Here is a 22,266-nt window from a genome sequence, read left to right as displayed (position 1 = left end):
TATAAAACTAGATAAAAACAGTGCAATAGGGACTAATTTAGCAGCAAAGAGATGATGGATTATATATAGTGTAGTTATTCAGGTCAGAATAACCTATTATTTTAAAAAATGAAAACAAAGATAAACTATTACATTTTATTCACATAATTAAAAGTTGAAAAAAAAAGTACATAAATAACGTGATCACTAAGTTTTTATTTTAACCATTATATATGTAATTAATCAAATTTGATTATGGCAAGGTTTCTGAAAAAAAATTATTCACTTTTTGTGTGAGCATGATTTGGTAAAGGAAAAAAAGAAGTGCAAGAGGACTAGACTTTCCCATTTGGTGTTTTAATTTCGAAACTTTGTAAAGATTTGGCCTTCCTAGTTAAACTTGTAAAAATTTATTTATAAACAGTTTGTACTTTATGACAGAAGGAGAATGACATGAGTCATCCAGTGTCTCTGTTTGCACTCTAGGATTATTTAAGAAGAATTGGTATGGGTGATAACTCACTCCACACTTTTTTGGCAGATATTTGCTACCGTGACAGCATACATTCGAATGTTATTCAGTATCAACATTTGGCACAGTTAAAACTAAATCCACCGCAAAAAGAATTCTGATAGCTAGCTAGTTTTCATGCCAACTGACATGAGAAGATAACATTCATATTATTATCAAGGCATGCATGCATGCACGTCTTTATGAAGTCTACATAGTCATAATTGATTTTACTTGATTTCATCATCACTCATGCATTGCAAGCACACAACGGAGACATCCTCCTTCATGCATGAGGTCAAATGCCTTATTGATCTCCGCAAGAGTCAAACTGTGGGTGACGTACTCATCAACCTTGATTTCCTGCAAAATGATTCAGTCAAGCTTATATATTTTGTCCATAAAACTAATCATGCATTTTCACTTTCATATTTACATTTAAGCTTAATGCAAACACTGGTTCAAAACCTTTACCTTATTCATGTACTTTTCTACAAGCCAAGGCACTTGTGATCGGCTCTTGAAGCCACCAAATGCTGTTCCCTTCCATACACGTCCAGTCACCAGCTGGAAAGGTCGAGTACATATTTCCTGACCTGATGCTGCAACCCCCACAATAACTGATGTCCCCCAACCCTGCAATTTTTCAACAACCTTAAACTTAGACCTTAAACTTACTAACAACTTTGTTTTATGTATTACTTTCTGCTATCAATGTTCAACTAACTTTGTTAACTTTAGATGTTTTAATACTGTCACTAATTTCAGTTTGATAATGTAAAACCTTCAGCACTAAAATGGTTTCACCATGCCCAAAATATGTCAGAAACATCTTCACTTTTTAATTTCAGTTAACTCTGAAACCAACTTTGATTGTTAGACAACTATCAGAAGAAGTTATAAGGGTTTTACAGTATCAATTTTAATTATATACATGTTTCAATACTTTTACTTTACTTAACATAAGATGTTCTGACACTATCATATATACTAAAACACACTTTAGGCAAACGGTAAGAGCTAAAAGATAAAAAAAAAAAATGCTTGAACAAGGACTAAATCGTAAATTTGTAAATGATTAAAGACTAAATAATTAATTAAATCTACTTATTTTTTACATCCATGATGGTATTATGCATGAGGGATTGAGCCAAAAAATTGAGGTATAGCACTAGAAGGAATGCAGCAGAGTCACCTTATGGCAGCATTCCAAAGCAGCTCTCATCACAGTGACATTTCCAATACACTCAAAACTGTAATCAACTCCACCATCTGTGAGATCAACTATGACCTGCTGAATTAGTTTCTCGTGTTCTTTTGGATTAAGAAATTCGGTCACTCCAAAGTTCTTTGCTGCAAGTGAAGCAAGACAAGTAAATAAAAGAAGAAATGCAGCTTTTTATGTAGAAAATGAATAAAACGAAGGCTGAAAATAAACAATAGGTTAAAGTAGCACACAGAAGAAAAATCATGAAGCAACAATCGATAAATACAATTACAAACCCAAAGAACAAAGATACTCAGATCATATTTGGGGCTATAATTATCCCACTTGTAAAAATGAAACCATCTTTATCAGACAACATAAAAAAAATGTGGTTTTTGTATGATTGGATCCACAGATGATGGTTAATACACTGAATTTGACAAGTATTAGTCAAAATACATAATAGAGATACTTACAGCATTAAAGGCACACTCATGTCAAAACTATGTCAATAAGCTTAAGGTGTACCTCTTTCAAACTTATTGCTATCAATATCTATGCCAATAATCCTTGATGCACCAACAGCTTTTGCACCCTCTGCTACCTGCAAGTGCAAATTTTGAGTCACATCTCATAATGGTAGCACTGACTCCAAGAAAAAATTTGCCAAAGTTGACTACTGTTATTTTACAAACTCACAGCAAGCCCAACAGTTCCAAGGCCAAAAATAGCAACAATTGACCCCTTTTCCACCTTTGCAGTGTTCCAGACAGCTCCAAGACCTAAAATTTCATACAAAATAATAATTGTATTGGGTACAATATTAAGCAAGCAATATTGTTTTTAGAACTCATACAAAACGGACATGGATAATTTTGAGTTCAACCAAACTAGGAGAGTAATATCACGATTAGTATTTAGTGATGAAACTTGTTTGTTCATCCATAATCTCTTCGTTGGATAAAAGAGAGATATGAAAACTTAGGAAGAGAATATGAAGATGGTTCTCTGTTGAAGGGTTTTGTGAATACATAAATAACGGATAATAATTTCAGAGTACACACTTAGACAAAAATAAAATAAAAATTATAACAAATTAACATGAATACAATCACACGTAATCAAGTATATGTATATAGTTGTAGTTAGCATATATAGCTAACTACATAAAAAAGAGAGAGAGAGAGAGAGAGAGAAATAATGACAATCTGAACCCAACAAAATTTAAAAATGATCTAATAGCAGTTACAAGCAGATGCTAATACTTTAGAAGATAAACTAGACAATGTTTCTTAAAGGATATTTACTAGACACGACACACTCTATTGGAAGCATCAACTAGACGTTGCCATTAGACAATCTACCTGACGAATAAGAAATAAGAAAAAACTCAATAAATATCCTCCTTGACTTGATTCTTCTTCTACGTCAATGTTGTCAGAGATTACCACCAACAATCACCATTGAGAAATTTCAAACACGGCATGAACTTGCTTCACAAACTTGGTGAACATAGTAACAAGATTCTCCTTCATAAGATTCTTCAGCACTTCAATTCGTTCTTTAGTATGAAGAAAATGATATCTAACATCAATGCATTTGGTTTATTCACAATGACCTTGATCTTTAGTAAAAAATAAATTACACTCGGATTGTCATTAAAGAAAATAAATTTCTGGCTTAATTAGTATTTGCTCCCTATATTATAGTATTTGAATTAGTAGGAAAAGTTGGAACCATATTTGTAATTGGATAGATAAAAGGTTCAACTAAAGGCATAGACAACACTTGTTGAACAAAGTTAACATCTTGTGTAGATGAAGAGAATAAAAAAGTTTCTTAAAAATATGTGACACTTGTATACATGTAATATTTTTCAGTGAATAACATTGATATCATTTTTGAAGACAAGAATACGGTAAGAAGACACATTTGATGGCTTGGGCTGAAAGTTTGTCCATGGAGACACATCATGTACAAAAACAAACATAACCAAAGACTTGAAGAGTAATTGATAAAAGAGGTTCATTTGGAAATACAATGGAATATGGAACTTGATTGTTCAAATAAAAAGAATACATTTGATTAATAAGATGACAAACAATAAGGATAACATCAATCTAATGATAGATAAGTAAATTGGCCAAAATCAGTAAAGTACGGGAAGTTTCAACTAAATGTCTATTCTTTCTTTTTGCTATAACATTTTCATAGAGTGTATAAGAATAAGTAGACTAATGTAAAAGAGTAGAAACACAAGAAGAAAAATATATTTTTTTGGCATTATCAGTCCTTTAATATCATTTTGCCAAATTGGTTTTTAATTTTATTAAGGAAAGACTCAAAGATATTATGAAATTCAGATATTACTTTCATTAAGTAAACCTTAGTGCAACGAGAATATTCATCAATAAAAGTGATAATATAGTCAAACTCAAAGGAAATGACTCGACTATAACCCCAAGAATAAATTATAGAAAAGATAGAATTGCATCATGTTTCAATTCTTTTTGAAAAAAAAAAAGAATGAACATGTTTTCCAAATTTACTTAACTCACATTCTAAGGTTTGAATTTTTCTAAGTTCAAGAATCTTTATTTATTTTTTTAATTTTGACAAATGTAGATGACCTAAGTAATCATGCAAAAGTTTAGGAAATGATGATACTAAACAAGACATTGATGTTCTAGAACCAAGATAGTAGAGTCTTCTTATCCTTTCCCCAATCAATTGACCAATACTACATTCTTGTAAGACAAAAGAATTTGCATCAAAGGTAATGGAACAATTCAAGGATTTGTTTAATTGACTTAGAAAAATTAGATTGAAAGGACAATTACAGACAATAAGAAGATGATTTAGGTTTAAGGATGGAGAAAGGGAGATTTGATCATTAAAAAGTAACTTTAGATTCATCGGCTAAAGTAATTACTCGAGGAATTTTAGAATAAGAAATAGAAAGAAAGTAATGAAACATCACTAGAAATATGATCAAAGCACCTAAACTAATTATCCATGAATTTTTACGCTCCAAGGCTTGAGAAATGCAAGTTTTTGACAAAAATAGAATGAGTGAAGGATTGTGCTTGGCTCTCAAATTTTGACCTCGGAAAGGCAGCCTAGGAGACATTCTCATAGGGGTTGGGTCGCGCTGAGGTGCATCAGTCCAAGACGTCCGACGACAAAAAAATGATGACGAACGGTGGCGAATAGCGAACGGTGACAGACAGTGACGAATTATTTTTAACACATGAGCAGATAACAAGTTATAAATTGTAGTGAAGAGTATTTATTATAAAAATAATTAACATACCAGTTGGAACACCACATCCAAGAAGACAAACTTTGTCCAAAGGAGCTTTGGGATGAATCTTGGCTACACTAACATCATGAACAACAGTGTATTGACTAAATGTGGAAGTTCCCATAAAATGATAGAGGGGTTTTCCGTTAATAGAGAAGCGACTTTTGCGATCGCTCAACATCACCCCTACTCCAGTTGCAGCTCGAACTTTCCCACACAGATTCGTTTTCCCAGATTTACAAAACTTGCACTCTCCACACTCAGCCTGGTAACAAGGTATCACATGATCACCAGCCTCAACTTCAGTAACACCTTCTCCAACACTTTCCACAATCCTGCACCAAAACATATTTAACAATAAATTATAATATTTTATCCTGTCCATCAAAACTTTTTCTATTATATATTATACCCTGCAGCCTCATGACCCAGTATACATGGAAAAAGACCTTCTGGATCCTGCAAAATCAATATAAAATAAATTCATGAGACAAAAAATCTCCATGCAGCAATCTGTGAGGACTCAAAAAAAAAAAAAAAAAAAAAAAAAAAAACGTGCGTCCACGTGGCGGCAGGAGAGCGCGCCACGTCAGTAGTGTACATGGCCGACAGCAGTGCCCGACAGCCACTGCTGGACGCCAGCCGCCACACGTCCGGTAGTGGGGAACAGTGGGTCGGCCAGCTGAACGAGCATCGGCGATGGTGGAAGACGCGTGGCAAAAGTACAGTGGTCGACCGTCCATAGTGGGTTGGTGTAGTGCGTCCGGCCGAGCGCGCACTGGTATAGTGGAGACGTGCGTTCGGCTGAGTGGAGCACTCACCTCTTAATTTAATTCTGATAGATCTCTCTCTTCACCCTCTTTCCTTCAGTTTCTCAGATTCAATTCTCTCCTCCTTCTCTCTTCACTCTCTGCACCCTTCTCTCTCTAAGAAATCACCACTGCACCTCCTCCATTCCACACTCCGGCAAGATTGAAGGACGCTCGGCGTAGGAGTTCCAGAGAGAACGTTCGACTGGTGAAGCTGGTAGGTTCTCCCTTCCTCTCTGACGTTCGTCCTTAGCTGTGTTTGAGTTGTACGTTCGTATTTCTTAGAGTAGAGCGGTTCTGATTTTTCATTATTGGGGTTCGTCTGAACAGTAGATTAACGAGCGCTTGTTATTGGAATTTGAGTAGAGAATCTGTGAACGTTCGTCATTTCCGGGTAAGGGAAGCTTATTTAATTTAACTGTTTTTGATGCATGCTGTATGTGAACGTTCGTTATTTTACTGTATGGAATTAATGCATGATGGATGCTATGAATGAATTGATATGTACGTCCGTTATTTGATGGTATGAGTAAAACGCATGATATTTGATTTACTGAACTGCATGAACGTTCGTTTTCTTGGTGAAATGAGAAATATGAATTTACATGATATGGATCGTATGAAATGTGAAAGTTAATGATGATATGAACGAACGTAACTATGATATTGTATGATGAGAAATGAACTGGAATATGAATGAATATTGAATAAGAACCCTCCATATGATCATGTGCGTTCATTGCTGAACGGTCCTTGACCGTTCGGTTTTCCTGATAAATTAGCAGAATGGGATTCGTTCATTTGGATCGATCCCTGTTCGAGGACGAGCGTCCTCATGTTAAAATGCTTTGTATGAGCGTTCGTCCTGGTGCTCGGTCTCCAACTGAGCGTTCGTCCTAATCTTATACTGAACGTTCGTTCTGTTTGGTGTTCGTTTCATAATGAGCGCTCGCTCAAAATGGTGTTCGGTCTTAAACCGAATGCTCAATCAAATTGGTGCTCGGTCTTACACTGAGCGTTCGTCCAAAAAGTGCTCGGTTTTGAACTGAGCGTTCGTCCAAAAAGTGCTCGGTTTTGAACTGAGCGTTCGTCCAAATAGTGCTCGGTTTTGAAAAGAGCGTTCGTCCAAATAGTGCTCGGTTCTGAAATGAGCGTTCGTCCAAATAGTGCTCGGTTCTGAAATGAGCGTTCGTCCAAATAGTGCTCGGTTTTGAAAACTGAGCGTCCGTCCTAAATGACGCTCGGTATTATTTTGTGCGCTCGTTCTCTTTTCCCACTAAATAGCGTTCGTCCAATGAACAGTACTATTGGAATTTTCTGCAGATTTTAACGTTCGGTCTTCGTTCCGAACGAGCGTCTTTTGGTCTCACTTACAGCGTTCGTCCTCGGTCTTTGGGGACAGAACGTTCGGCTTTTGGTGATTTGGTTATGAATAATGAAAATGATCATGGATTGATGAATAATGAATGATGAACAGTATTTGCGATGATATGAAAGTTATGAATATTGAACGAGCGTTCCAGGCAGGAACGACTCATGGTTGAATGTTGAAAGTTGTAAAGTATGACTGTGGATAGTTAATGCTGGCTGTTCATCCTGATGTTCCGTGAGTGCTCGTTCTCAAGTAGAGGATGCACGTCATGCGTGGGAACGGCAGGAGGTCCTTAGTCCATAAGTTAACATGGGCGACGTAAGAACGGACTAACCTCGGGTGGCAGCTGATGAGGATGCCAGTTACCACACCACCCGGGTGCGTGAACGCCTGTAACTACGCAGATTTCATACAGTCCGGACAGTCAGTCGTGTTGAGTTTTATTTTGTACATGCGTTAAATTATGTGATGTATGATGAATGCGTACGTTGATATGTATGCGTGAAATGAACTGTTTGCTAGAAATTATATGTTGATGCATGAGTTAAATTACGTAAGCTTACCCTTTCGTTTCCTTGTGTTGTCCATTGTACTTGTACGTCCGTCTTGTCATTGCAATGATCATCCGTGTGGGTGTGAGCAGAGGGAGATGAGCGTTTGGAAGAAGCATTGAATGAAGAGAGCCTGGTTGATGTTGAAGTGAAGATCGAGCAGTGAGATCGCTCGGCCAGTATTGTATTTAGTTGAATTGAGTGGTCGTTCGACCATCTCTTGTTTTCTTTTGAGTTAATTCGACCGTTCGGTATTTATCCTGTTTAAAACCGTTCGGTCAGGTTTCTTGTACGTTTATCTTAAATTTGTAAAACTCTTATGTGTGGCGTGCGACTTTTGCACATTCGTCCGTTATGTTGGATTTGTACTCAAGGACGTTCGTCCTTGAGCTTTCGTTCGGGTTTTATTTTGTTTTTAGTTGGAAAACTGTATTGAAATATTATTAAATGTGATTTTCTGATTTTATGGTGTTATGCTGTATTTTTGGGATGTCACACAATCAAACATATCATTGAATTAACCCTAGCAGTGCAAAAACTTAGGTGAATACCAAAAAGATAATTTTTTTTTCTACATTGCCAATCAAGTTCATACCCAGAAGAAGAAAACACCAATCAAGCCAAAAGAAAAAAAAAATAGTGGGACAGAATAAAAATAAGGTACCTTGCCGCTCCACGTGTAAGCATCGGTGTGACACAGAGCAGTGTAGAGAATTTTGATTCGGACCTCTCCATTTTGCGGCGGAGCCACCTGAACGTCCTCAATGCTCAATGGCTTGTTTGGTTCCCAGGCCACCGCGGCTTCATCATGAAATCAAAAGTTTCAATCAATGATTCAGGTATGAATACACAAAATGTAAAGATGTTAATAATAACAAGAGAGAGAGAGGATTTGAAATATGTATTGAGATGAAAGAATGGGACCTTTGCAGGTAATGACTTGTCCTTGAGTAGCCATGGAGGAGAAGAGAAAAGAGCTGAGATTGGTTCAATGAGATATGGACACTAACGCAGTCTATGATACGAGGTATCAGATTGTTTGAAGATTATATATACCAGGTTTATATAGTCAGATACTGACAGTGGGAGTTCTGACCAAATCACATAATGTAAACAATAAAAACACTCATATCTTTTTAGGTTTTATTAAGCTCTAGGCAGTGTAATTTATAATTTATATTAATTTTTAATTTATAATTTACAATTTTTAATTTTTAATTTTTAATTAATAATTCATAATTTTTAATTCATAATTCATAATTCATAATTTTATTTCTAATTTGTTATTTATAATTTAATTGTAACCTAATAAATATACTCAAATTTATCAAGAATTAAAAACTTAAGTTTTTTATTGTTATTCTTCTGTTTTATATATATAGGTACTATAAATTAAAGAATATTAAACTTATTTCAATTACTTTTAAAAATGAGGTTTAATATATTGTTTAAAAATCTCATGACTAATTATTTTATTATACGGCCATGTTAAGTAAATGGAATAATGGAGAGAAGTAATAATATAGTTGTAAAAGTGAGTCTAGTCTGTTTAGACTCACTTATGATGTAAATGAAAAAATATTAGCTTGGTTTGGATTAGCCAATTAAATGGTTATATTTATTTAAATTTTAAAATTAATATATATATATATATATATATATATATATATATATATATATATATATATTACTATAGGGTTAGAAAATGTTAGAATTGCTCGGTAAGGCACGTTTAATAGACTAAACAGTGAGGTTATCTAAAATAACTCCATAGTCATTCGGTTACGACAACAATTAGATAGAGTTAAAGTGTAATTAATATGTTAGCGACTATTGATGACTGGTTGACCGGTGTTAGTGACCATTAAGAGATAAATTATGCTTTCCTAATTGCATTACTTTAGACATCCTCCAAAGAAAAATTCTGACTTGAGCGTCAGAGTATATTATGCAGGTCGCTCCTAAAAATCGATCGGACACCAAGAGCACGGAGGAGAGCAGACAATCATCTAGGAAGAAGAGTTGAGCAGGAGTCATCCTCGTCCCATTCAGCAGAAACATTTTGGCGCTCGTCGTGGGGCTTGAGCTACATCCCGTGTAATCACGAGGAACCAGATGAGCGCTTGGTCTCAACATCGTTGCTTTGGTTATAAAAATTTCATCACCTACATCTTATTCTCATACTATTTATCACTAAGTGCAAGGTTATAAAAAATTGTTTTTACAAAAGCCAATATAAGAACAGATAAGTCCAAAACTCTATATTTGCTTTCAAAATATGGATGAACTTTTTCTGATATATATATTTCAAGGGGAGAAAATGAATCCCTTTCTTTTTGCTTTTGAGATTTAGTTTGCTTTATTGTCCTTAGCTACAGTTGGAAGAAATTATCAGAACATTTTTAATTCACAACATGTCGGAGAAGGAGCGGAAAATCTCGTCGGCATGGGTGGCATGGGATGCAGTGCATAACTCATTGTTAACCACTACAAGCTGAGGAACAACATCAAGAGCTACAACCTGGGCGACATGGGATGCAGTGCAGAACTCATTTCTATTGACCTGGCTAAGGACCTTCTCAAAGTCAACCCTAACTCCTACACCCTGGTGCTCAATATAGAGAACATAACCCTCAATTAGTACTTCGGTGACGATTACTCCATGCTCCTCTACAACTACATTTTCCGAATGGGTAGCACCGCCATCCTCCTCTCCATCTACTAAATAACCTTTATGTTTGAGTGCAAAAAAAAATGATAAATTAATTGATGAACTGGCCACTTACTTTCCTCATGAAAAAAAGGGTATTTTTAAATTCAATAGTGAATGCTGGAAGATTTTCAATGTACTTCATACGAAATGCTTTCTTATTTGTCTCCATTCTAATGTTCATATCTGCGGGGGGAATATTCATACATGATAAGGGATATCTTAAAATAATTTATATAGTCAATCTAAGGCTTGAGTACGGGAAAGGCTCCGTGATTGGAGTCCCTCACCAGAAGCACCCTCCAAGAATGGGGTCTTCAAATGGTTGTGACCTTTCGGTCTCAACGCATCCTAATGCAATTATCTCAACATGGACATGCTCCAATGTTAATTGCTCGAAAACGTGTTAGCCTTCATATCTCATGGTTTTAGGCCATTCATGGTAAACAATTTTTCTTTTGTGCATGATATAGCCTAGACAGACCTTGGTCTCTCTCCCGCTCGGTCACAAGGCATTAAGCACTAATATCTCGGCCATGACATCCTAATATGGATTTATCATTTTTGTCTTCAAACGTTCAACTTAAGACCGAATGGTCTCGCTTGCTTGATCGTCCGACTTGTAACAAAATACATTAATATTAATTGTTTAAGTCATAAATGTGTTAGTCTGATTGTCTAACATTTTTTTTTATCGTTTAAATTCGAATTATTATTCTTCAGTGCAAATGACAAGATCCTGCATACAAACCACTTGGATAACTTTGAGCAACCTACCAGCAGGTAACATTTTTCAACTCCTGACTTACCTTCAACTAGCCGGTAGGGAACGTTTTTTAACTCCTGTCGAGCCCTTCATAGGTGGTCAGAGAACATTTTTCAACTTCGGACTTACCTTCAACTAGCCGACAGGAAACATTTTTCAACTCTTGTCGAGCCCTTCATAGGAGGTTAGGGAACGTTTTTCAACTCCTGACTTAACTTCAACCAGCTGACATGGAATGTTTTTCAACTCATGTCCACCCATTCAAAAAGTGGTCAATGAACTTTTTCAATTCCTGCCTTACTTGCAACGAGTGGTCAAAGAAGTTCAAAATCTTGGTCAAACGTACAACAACTCACAAAGACACATGTCGAAGGTAAAATTAATTCACATCGGAAGCATACTACCTAAAATCCCTTCGTACATTATAATCGTGCTCAGACTTAGGGGGTTTATGTACTGTAGGACTACTTATGCTAATTAAACTACTAAACTAAACTAAGGAACTCAGTTAATTATGTCACTTAAGAACTAAAACAACACTAGACCTATTTTAAAAACTACATCCAAGTCTATCTATTTAGGCTAGAATACTAGTTGACAAACTATGACACTAATATCTTAATTAAAAATCTCTGATCCTAGGATATTCCAAAGCTAATTCTAAGACTTACACTAAAAATGCGCTAAAATAGCCTAATTAAGCTAAACTTATAAAACTAACCTAAAATACTCCTTAAACTAAATCTAAGTTAAAAACTCACAATTAACAACTTAAACCTACCCAAAAGAATGCAATTATTCAAGAAAAACTTCAAAGATAAAGAACTTATCACATCCCTACACATGAACTATTGCACTTGGACAAGACAATGAAACAATCTTTAAACTTTCTAAAAACATAACAAATTCTAAAAACAAACTTATATATTTAACTCATTTTCCAATCTAACTCTAAATTGCACATGAAAACACAATTTTCTAATTCAAGCTTCAAAACTTTCAATTATAAAAACTAACTCTAGACAAAGACATTAGAACTAAATAATCAAAACCAATGACAATGATACATAGATCTATGCTTGTTTTAACTCTGCTATATAAAAGATATTTACGTTCTTATTATACATAGATCTGCGTTTGTTTTAATCTTAATATATAAAGAACTTAAGATCTGATAATACATAATGATATATTTGATGTCGCATATCATATCATGTATAAATATGATTTAAGGAAGTCAATCAAGAATAAAATTATAACATTAATTAACATTTTCTCCTAATAATGTAGATAAGTCAAAGTGAACAAATATGAAGAATGATCATGATTCTCCCTAGTGAAAATCAGACATCTCACTCTTATCATACAATATTACATATAATAGATTTTTCATGAATTCTCTTAAATTCTTTTATAACAATGTCATCAATTTCATCAAATATATATTGAGTCTAACCATAACAAGTAAAAAGAATTAATGTAACAAAGTATTTTATATCACATGATATTTAAGTATAAAATTCAGAAAACACAAAATAAATATTTTTATTTATTTTATAAAAATCGAATGGAATACAAAATATATTTTATAAAATATTAGATTAAAAGAAGCCTGTGTATAACCTACCTTATTAAATCAATCCATAATAGAAACAAATTTACTTTAGTAATTACAAAATATTCAGAAATTAAGTGAATATTTTAAAGACTCATTAATTAGATTAAAACGACTAATTTATAGTATAAACCGATCTATTTTAATAGCTTGGTCATTGTCACACCAATACATGCATTCATCTTAACATGTTCATCACACCGATAACTTCTTAAAAATTATACTATAATTTAATCGTGATCAACATTATTCAATAAAAAAAAAGGTAAAAAAAAAATTAAATCTAAAATTGTAGAACGTGAAGTCTTGAAGAACAAAATGGCTGTGTTTATTAATTTTAAGCAATTAAAGATTGATAAAGTGATAAAATAAAAATACCTATCCTGAACTATATAATATGGAGTAAAAGTATCATGAGATGCTTTTATATTTTATTTGACAAAGAATATAAAAGGAAAATAATTATAAAAATATAAATTTTTATATTTTTTAAGAAAAAAAAAAGTAAAAAAGGTAATATAAGTAAAAAATTTAGGTCTGTAAAATTTTTTTTTCTACAATATGAGAGCACATACATTACAGAGATTGTGAATGTGAATGTCTGTTCTTAGATGATCTGAAACAGTGGGTTTAGGGTTTAATTCGATTGGATTTATTTAGATTCCTCATATCACAGCGCCATTGGAAGTGGTTGGTTTCTTCCACAGAGAGTGATTACTGCGTTGTAGTAGAAAGAAAAGGATTGTCGAAGTTCTAGTTTCAGATTCTTGCTATATATATTTATGGCAACTATGCGTGGAACTGCGAGAAATTTTTTGATTTCCTTTTACCGAACCATTTCCTCTGCAACTTTTCCACCTCCTCCCGTTGTTTCTTCCCGAAGAGTAGTTGTTACTGGTAACTAACTAGCTAACTGTTCCTTCATTTCATATCATGTTTGTTTTTCGGTGCTGAGTTCAGATTCCATTTCAATTGACGATGTTTTAGGCTTAGGTATGGTGACTCCTCTTGGTTGTGGAGTGGGCACAACGTGGAATCGCCTAATTGATGGGGAGTGTGGGGTAAGGGCATTGTCTTTGGAAGACCTCAAGATGAGTTCTTTTGATAAGGAAACTCAGTTGAGTGCCTTCGATCACTTGACATCGAAAGTTGCTGCTCTTGTTCCTACTGGAACCAATCCAGGTGAATTCAACGATCAAATCTGGCTTAATTCTAAGGTAATATTTTTATTATCATCGTTATCGTTATCTCCTACACTGCCTGATGAGATGACTTTTCGTAGATACAACACTTTGTACTTTTAACTGGGATGAACTTCTTTTATGCTTATTGATGTCATTGTAGTACTGTGACATTTACCTTAGGACCATCGATCAATAGCAAGGTTTATAGCATATGCACTGTGTGCTGCTGATGAAGCTCTCAAAGATTCTAATTGGTGTCCCACTGAGCAGGAAGACAAGGAAAGAACGGTATGCGTTTTTGGAATTTGGTTAATAACAAATCATTTTTTTTTTAATTTTGCCTTGTAAGTTGTGTTAAAACTTCAAAAACTATTAGGGAGTGTCTATTGGTGGGGGAATTGGAAGCGTTAGTGACGTCCTAGATTCTGCTCAACTGATCTGTGAGAAGGTCAGTTAATTGAAACTCACTGGTCTTGAATCTTTCCCTGTCAAAGTTTTTCAACAAGAGTTTTTAGTTATGGCAGCGAAATATTTAGTAATTTAAATAAAGTATACTGCATTTGATATTTACTTCTTCTACCCTGAATACAGCGTCTTCGTCGCCTTAGTCCATTTTTTATCCCACGGATATTGATCAATATGGCATCGGGTCATGTGAGCATGAAATATGGGTTCCAGGTGAAGAGACTACTTTCTGCTGAGTTATATTCTATACTACAAAGTGCAAATATTAATGAGCTCCTGGCCTCCTTCAATTGCTGGAGCGCAGGACACGCAACCACATTTTCATCTGCTAGCTTATAAATACGTGTGTTGTGAATTTTAAGATGAAAGTTATTTCTATATTATAGAATTGTTTTCCCTTCTATAGAATGGATGTAGGAAATATATCTTCTTGCTTCCATGTTTCTTCATGTTATAATGATTTCTAAGATCATTATCCAATGAAAAGTAACAGCCTTCTGAGACAAAAAATTCCTTCATGTTAATTTGGATGAGTAATTGTCTGTTCATCAGCTTTGAGAGTTTAAATTCTCAAAGAAAAATGTTATATCTCCCTGTAGAACAATTATTAGTTTATAACATATGTCAACAATATTATCAGTAAAAGGAGTAGTAAAGCTAATGTTTCGGAGCTATTAGGATGTTGTTATGCTATGACTTTTTCTATCCTTAATAATCCTGAGCAATGGAAGAAGTTATTTCCTATTCCGGAATTCTTGAATGTAGGGACCAAATCATGCTGCAGTTACTGCATGTGCCACTGGTTCACATTCTATTGGTGATGCAATGAGAATGATTCAATTTGGGGATGCAGATGTTATGTTGGCTGGAGGCACAGAGTCCAGCATTGATGCATTATCAATTGCAGGATTCTGCAGGTAAATTATGATCAATGCCCTGTGTCCTCTGTTATTATTGACAACTTTAGTAATCAGTTGTCCTTTTTTCCCTCTGCATTTTAAATCTGATTATGGAGACTTGCAGGTCTCGGGCTCTGTCAACAAAATATAATTCAAGCCCTCTGGAAGCATCACGGCCATTTGATTGTGGTCGAGATGGGTTTGTGTAAGTATATTTGCTTTGAACATTTGTTTCTGATTGTAATCATGTTTGTTGTGATTGATTCATTTGGTTTGTTTGCCTTGCTGCTTATATCAAAGTTACTTTTACTCAGGATAGGTGAAGGTTCTGGAGTCTTGGTCTTGGAGGTTGGTTAAGAACTTTATTGTGTTTCATATTTTATTTATAATATTTGACCTTTCTTAATTATTTGTTCTCCTATCTTTAAGGAATTTGAGCATGCAAAAAATCGAGGAGCCAATGTCTATGCAGAGATTCGTGGCTATGGGATGTCAGGTAGTTTGTTGCAGGATATGGGATTTTCTTCTAGCCTTAATTTTAAATTTGGTTGACTTCTTTCATGTGGAATTTAACTAGGTGATGCATACCATATCACTCAACCTCCTAGTGATGGAAGAGGTGCCATTATGGCTATGACTCATGCTATAAGACAGGTATCGTTTATCTTCCTGTATTGTTTGCATTTGTTATGCATCATTAGAGGTTCTGTCGGCTGAGCTGCCAACTTTTGATCTACACCTGTCCTGATGGTGTGTGAGCTGTTATTCTATTAGGGATTCTGAAAGGAATTCCTAACCAGCTCTCTCTCTAACTCAAACACCACAATCAAGAATAGGAGAAGAAAGAATAGTATGAATGGTATTCACAGCAATGAATCAAGAATACAATGTATCTTAGGAGCTTAACCTCCTCCACCTGGTGCTAAGACCGGTCTACACATACAAACTACTCAACTAACTAACTGAAACACTAAGGGTCCTAATATATAGGCCCTTTTCCCGCCCCCTCACTTAACTGATTAGCAGTTAAGTAGTTAAGTGTTCTGTTTCCCCTTCCTCCTCTCATAGACTCTCCATGTTCTAACATATTCTGTGTACCTTTCCCCTTGTTTTTTACATTGTATTGGCATATAAATGAGAAGGTATACTCGCTGTTTCATTTCATTGACACTGAGTAGGGATGACAGTCAAATTGGTAGCCATCAAAATTACCCACGATGGTTGTCGGTGATATTCAAGTACTAGGAGCTACCCATGAAATATAAGTTTAAGGACGATTATCGTAGAACACTTACCCAAGCCCAAACCTGCTGATAGGTTTCTTGGCAGCAAGAAACCCAAGATACCCTTGGTTAAGCACACAACACACACACAACTCACAAAAACAGTAAACTGTATTGATTTCTGAAGAACAAGGACAAGTTCGATAGCCACCAAGGAAGCAATTCTTCCTTCACACAGGATGTAATATTCCTGTCAAACAACTAACAACAGAAACCTTGAGACACTCTCCCCCCCTTTTATAGCTAACACCTTAACCCAAACACACCTACCCGAACAACCTAACTAACTTTCCCTCCTCCTAACCCTCATGTCTTGTTTATAATTCCCTTCTTCCTTTCGTATACCCTTAGGGTCCTATCACCTGCGCTACCCAAAATTATGTAAGTGAAGATTCTGTTATGTTAGTATCCACACTAAATAGCCAAACCATTATTATAATCAGCATATGCTAGATACTTCGGTGCTTTTAGCATTTATTATTTGAGAGATCTGCACGCCTCTTTAGCAAAACTTTAGTCTTAATGATTACGAATTAAATTCTTCTGCCATGTTGTATTTTCGTTTGCTTTGTGCATTGGCTTAGACGTGTCCGGATATACTAATTTTAAACGATTTTCATGATACGCAGTCAGGTCTCCATCCTTCTAATGTGGATTACATAAATGCACATGCTACATCTACACCTTTGGGCAAGTGAAGTGAACCTATGCCGATTCCAGCAATTTAAGCTTGAATATTGTTATTTTTTAATACTACCTCTCTGTGTGTCTGTGCTTTTGCCGTAAATTTTCTCACCAGAATTCTCTATATAGGCGATACCATAGAAGGTCATGCTATCAAAACCATGTTCTCTGACCGAACAAGCTCATCTGCTTTAGCCTTCTCCTCCACAAAGGTAAAGCTGCAGATTTTTTACTTATCTGATTGTCTGTATAATCTAAGTGTCGGTTGCTTCTTCGATGTGAGCTCTCACCTATGGCAGATGCCATTTAGTTTTTATTTTATTTTGATGGGGATATCTATGATTAATTAACACAATTTTTTCAGGGGGCTATTGGTCATCTCCTAGGTGCAGCTGGAGCTGTTGAAGCGATTTTCGCAGTTTTAGCAATACGACATGTAAGCAATTTTTTTATGCACTTTTTTCAAGAAGTTGTGGGGAAGTATTTTTGTACGTACTGTTGCTTTTACGCATAGTCTAGAGCCAGACCCTGTATGTTTAATCTATTATAACTGTTTCTATGATGTTCTTATGACAGGGAATTGCTCCATTAACTCTTAATTTAACTAAGCCAGATCCTGTCTTCGATGATGGTTTCATGCCATTGTCTGCTTCAAAAGAAATGCCAATTAGAGTAGCCATGTCAAACTCTTTCGGTTTCGGAGGCACAAATGCGTCCCTACTTTTTGCTCATACTGGTTCGGACTGATAAGATGGTTACATCTCATTCCATTGGTATTAGTTGACAAGAGCTGCTTGTGTCATGCTGAGGAGAGTTTAATGACCTAAAAGTTCTTGGCAGCAGGCATGTAATTGGAGCTCATGTTCTGCTATGTACATTTGATGCTTCTAGTACTTTTGCAAATTAGGTTTTGAATGCTATTAGCTCGACTGTTTGGAACGCAGCGTTGTTGATTGAACATTCATAAAATGAAGGATCTGATTCCTAATTTTGTTAAAAGCTTGAAAAAATTTGTAGTAAAATTAAGAATGTAGATTTTATCCTATGAAAGTTAAATAAATTTCACTTAAGTTTTGTCAACGAGTTCCTTAAACATTTTATTTAAGAAGATTTATGTTATTTGTACTTTAAATTCTTACATTTTATAAAATCTGCAATCTTTAGTTCCTAAGTTATTTTCTGTAATTTTAGTTTTTAGTTTTTAATTATTAATACTTTTTTTTACTTAGAAATTAAAATTTTTAATTAACAAGTATTTTTAATTTCTCGTGCTTAATGATTGTTTTTTTAAACAAATCGAAACCTCCCTAGTTGGATGGTTCATTTCCATTGAGGCAAAGTGCAATAAATGATATCGTTGAAAAACAATTTGGCATGATTTGATTGGTAGTTGTTAAATATGGATACCCAACTTCCTCATATCATAATATTGAATCTCTCCGATCCCAAATATTCTATTTTTCTCTTCAAAATCCCAGTGAACACCACCCAACACAAACCTAGTTTTTCTCAGTGCTCTACTGTGGTCAACTTTGTTCTTTATAATATTTATTCTCTTCCTCGACCTCTTCCAATTCTTCCATGGCTTCCGATTCCAATTCAAATCTTAGAATCACCATTGAAAGCAATCCTCCCGAGTCACGTCTAGCTGAATTGAATATCAAGTGTTGGCCCAAGTATGCATGCATGCTCTCTTCTCTTTTCCACCTCTTTCTTATGATATTTTCTTCTGTCTCCATTTAGATTCATAACATCCATGTATGATTATTTATGGTCTTCCTTCTTTTCTTTTGGTGGGGTTGGAAAAAAAACGAAAAATGAAAGATGGGGTTGCTCTCCAGGGAAGTACCAATTAAAGTTTGATGCTGAAGAGACGTGCTATTTGTTGAAAGGGAAGGTGAAGGCATACCCAAAAGGGTCATCAGAGTTTGTGGAGTTTGGTGTTGGAGACCTAGTGACCATCCCAAAGGGACTCCATTGCACTTGGGATGTTTCAGTTGCTGTGGATAAGCACTATAAATTTGAATCAACACCATCATCTTCTTCTTAGCATCAATTAGCATTGTATATTCTGATTAATTAGTTTAATTAGCACCATTATTTGTTCCAATTCTTTCACAGTTTCATTATTTAGTATTTTGTGGAAGACAAATGGGGTTGTTTGGTTGTGCTGGGAATTGGGGATTTTAGTCAAAGGAAGAACCAATCAGTCAAAGGTATAGCTTTAAAGAGTTAGATATTTGATAGCTACAGCTTTTAATGTTTCTTTGACTCGTCCATCTGTCCATCAGATTTTTTTTTCTCATCCCAAATTTTGTATCTTATAATCTTCCTCTATTTTTATATTTAAAGACTTAAATATTTGAAATGTAAAATTTATATGTTACATTCTAAAATATACAGTCCTAAGTTAAAACAGAAGTACGTGAAGATTTTTATTGGTACAAAACCTTTTCTACCTGTCACCCATAATTTCTAACGGTACCCCATAATTTTTTAAAATAACCCTTTTATCCTTTGTTAAAGAGACTTCAGGATTGGAAATCCTCTGAAATTTCAGAAACATGAATTTCAAAATAGAAATTTTGGAATCCACAGCATCAACAATATGAAGTTTCTGATCACAAACATAAAGGTCAACACTAAATGACAATTGTACCTCTTCCTCAAAGAATCACCCTTTCTTTTTACATTCAACCTAGGCTGCTTAATGTTACAAGTGCCAAAGGATGAATTGGAACCCCTTCCCAAATCAATGACAGGAAAATCGAGCAGTCTTCTGTTTCTTCCTTTTACTTGCAAGTCGTAACCTTTATTTTCCAGATTTCAAACCTTGTGTCAGTCCCACACATCAATTCCTTACTCACAATAGCTGAATATGCAGAGAAATTTACATCAGTTTTGCGGGATGGAAACCGATTGTCAGCAGCTTCAGACAAAGGAAAGTTTTTGTTTAATTTAATCGGAGAAAAGTGTTGGATCTCTAACATCTTCACTGGTAAAATCCAGTATTTTTCTCAGAAAGGTAAAACAATTTGTAATCATATCACTGTTGTCCAAACAATTAGAGTCCCCACACATAGCTATGTGACCTTTGCCCATTGCCATGAGACCAAGAATTTCTAGAATATGTTTGTTTCACCAAAAAGAAACCATATTTCAAATTAGAAAGTATCTTAGATGTTGGTGAGAAAAAGTTTCAATTAAAAGTTAACCAAACTTATATCTATTCTTAACAATTGATCATAAAATTTTAATTTATATTTACCTAAAAATAATATAATTGACAGAGATAAACAATTATATTTGATAATGATCGAAATTGAAATTATCAATTAATATTAGTTAAGAAATAATTAATATAAATTGAAAGAAACCTCAAACTATATTAATTGAAAATAATTAACATTGACTAAGAAAACTCTAATTAACTTAAGATAAAAATAATTCTAATCTATATAAGAAAAGATAAATGATTAGCAATGTCAATCTAAAACAATTAATGATTTTTGTAAACAATCATGTCAACTTCAATTAAAAATATATTATCAAGTCTAATGTTAACAAAAAAGTTAACATCAAATCATCACTAAATAAATGACGTTACGATAAAAACGAACAATCAAGATAATAAAATATAGGTATAATACATATTTTGGTCCCAATTTTGGTTGGGAATATTCGAAATGGTCATAATTTTGTTTTACTGTTTAATGTTGTCCTAAAGATAGTAATTTGTGTTCAATTTAATTATTTTTACAAATTTTAAATCGTTAACGATCAAATGTTCAGCAGTCTAATCAGTGAATGATGTGAATACTTTAACTGCTGACTTGTCTTGACTAAAACATGATGCAACCAACGAGGGGTTGCCGCATGACAACCCTTTTATTGGGGAAAGGGGAAAACCTAGTGGCTTCTTCCTTCTGCGCCGCTCACTTGCGTTCATGGTTGCTTGTGAATGAAGAAGTGGCGCTGCTCAAGGGTTGACGGTAATGGCGCAATGAAGATGATGACAGGTTTGTTTCATGGTTGCTTGTGAATGAAGAAGTGGCGCTGCTCAAGGGTTGACGGTAATGGCGCAATGAAGATGATGACAGGTTTGTTTCATGGTTTAGACGAGTTAGAGTTCTGTTGATTTTGGAATTTGCGGGTGAAAGATGTTGGCATCGCGGTGGTTTTTTCGATTACGGAGGCTTCCGTGGCTAGGCATTGAAGAAGACGAAGATGGTCTTCTGTGATGGCGGTTGAAGCTTCGTGCATCAATGGAGTTTGCGATTTCTGGGTTCTTCTGCAGGTTTCTGATGCGGCTGATGATGGTGATGCGTTGAGGATTGCGCGTGACGCTCGTGCGGTTGAACAGTGGTTCGATTTAGGGTTCGAACAACAACTGATGGGCCGCCATGGTGATGGTTTGAGAAGGAAAGGCAGTGGCGTTGATGGAGATCCACGATGGAGAAAGGGAAAAATGGTCCTTGTGGTGTTTTTGGGTGTTTGTTGGACGAAGAAGACGGCGATGGTGGTGGTCCACGTCATTCAATGATTGTATTACTGGATATTAAACAAAAATAAAATTGAGACCATTTCAAATATTCTGAACCAAAATTGAGACCAAATAGGTATTATATCTAAAATATAAAAGTATATAAAACTTTTACTTCTTATTTTTGAAATAAAAATTTTAAAATAATTTAAATAATCATATTACTTTTAAAAAGACTTAATATCTATTTTCATTAATTTTATTTTAAATGGTCCAAAATATTATATCATTAACTATTTAAAGTACTTAAAAAAATATTAAATTAAACAAAATTTAGAACCACTTTAAACACAAAAAAAAAAGACGAAGACCATAATGAACAAAACACAAAAAAAGTCGAAGACCATAATGAAGAAAACGGATTAAAATAGAGACAAAAGCAGA

General features: G+C 34.7%; 3 protein-coding genes and 2 long non-coding RNA genes across 6 annotated transcripts; 4 read left to right on the top strand and 1 right to left on the bottom strand.

Annotated features, from left to right (window-relative positions):
* Positions 1-467: 467 nt before the first annotated feature.
* Positions 468-5,483, bottom strand: LOC108324969 (alcohol dehydrogenase class-3). 2 transcript variants are annotated; one of them, XM_052875399.1, is made up of 7 exons: positions 5,414-5,483; positions 5,011-5,336; positions 2,397-2,479; positions 2,226-2,301; positions 1,686-1,843; positions 965-1,126; positions 468-853 (listed from the first exon to the last, which is right to left on the bottom strand). In XM_052875399.1, the coding sequence occupies exons 2-7, from the start codon at positions 5,180-5,182 to the stop codon at positions 737-739; spliced, it is 768 nt and encodes a 255-aa protein (XP_052731359.1). In that variant the 5' UTR covers positions 5,183-5,336; positions 5,414-5,483; the 3' UTR covers positions 468-736. The 2 variants fall into 2 exon arrangements, with proteins under 2 accessions (XP_052731359.1, XP_017413420.2); XM_017557931.2 differs by lacking the exon at positions 5,414-5,483 and having other exon boundaries at positions 5,011-5,400.
* Positions 5,484-5,755: 272 nt separating this feature from the next.
* Positions 5,756-8,205, top strand: LOC128196008 (uncharacterized). Its single transcript, XR_008248043.1, has 3 exons — positions 5,756-6,027; positions 6,141-6,204; positions 7,826-8,205. It is a non-coding gene; the product is annotated as an uncharacterized LOC128196008 (long non-coding RNA).
* Positions 8,206-8,581: 376 nt separating this feature from the next.
* LOC128196009 (uncharacterized) lies at positions 8,582-10,614 on the top strand. Its single transcript, XR_008248044.1, has 2 exons — positions 8,582-8,760; positions 9,674-10,614. It is a non-coding gene; the product is annotated as an uncharacterized LOC128196009 (long non-coding RNA).
* A 2,769-nt stretch (positions 10,615-13,383) lies between these two features.
* LOC108326290 (3-oxoacyl-[acyl-carrier-protein] synthase, mitochondrial) lies at positions 13,384-18,419 on the top strand. The gene is made up of 14 exons (XM_017559699.2): positions 13,384-13,721; positions 13,812-14,041; positions 14,189-14,296; positions 14,385-14,456; positions 14,600-14,686; positions 15,239-15,390; positions 15,497-15,577; positions 15,687-15,720; positions 15,802-15,868; positions 15,950-16,026; positions 17,285-17,345; positions 17,469-17,551; positions 17,704-17,775; positions 17,916-18,419. The coding sequence occupies exons 1-14, from the start codon at positions 13,607-13,609 to the stop codon at positions 18,084-18,086; spliced, it is 1,410 nt and encodes a 469-aa protein (XP_017415188.1). The 5' UTR covers positions 13,384-13,606; the 3' UTR covers positions 18,087-18,419.
* A 314-nt stretch (positions 18,420-18,733) lies between these two features.
* On the top strand, positions 18,734-19,605 carry LOC108326292 (uncharacterized). The gene is made up of 2 exons (XM_017559701.2): positions 18,734-19,015; positions 19,164-19,605. Exons 1-2 carry the CDS (start codon positions 18,921-18,923, stop codon positions 19,387-19,389), a joined length of 321 nt encoding a protein of 106 aa, XP_017415190.1. The 5' UTR covers positions 18,734-18,920; the 3' UTR covers positions 19,390-19,605.
* Positions 19,606-22,266: the final 2,661 nt, after the last annotated feature.

The sequence above is a fragment of the Vigna angularis genome, chromosome 3, assembly GCF_016808095.1.
Source record: "Vigna angularis cultivar LongXiaoDou No.4 chromosome 3, ASM1680809v1, whole genome shotgun sequence".
Classification (NCBI taxonomy): Eukaryota; Viridiplantae; Streptophyta; class Magnoliopsida; order Fabales; family Fabaceae; genus Vigna; species Vigna angularis.
Note: the sequence above shows the minus strand (reverse complement) of the source record. Positions and strands in the feature narration are given on the sequence as shown.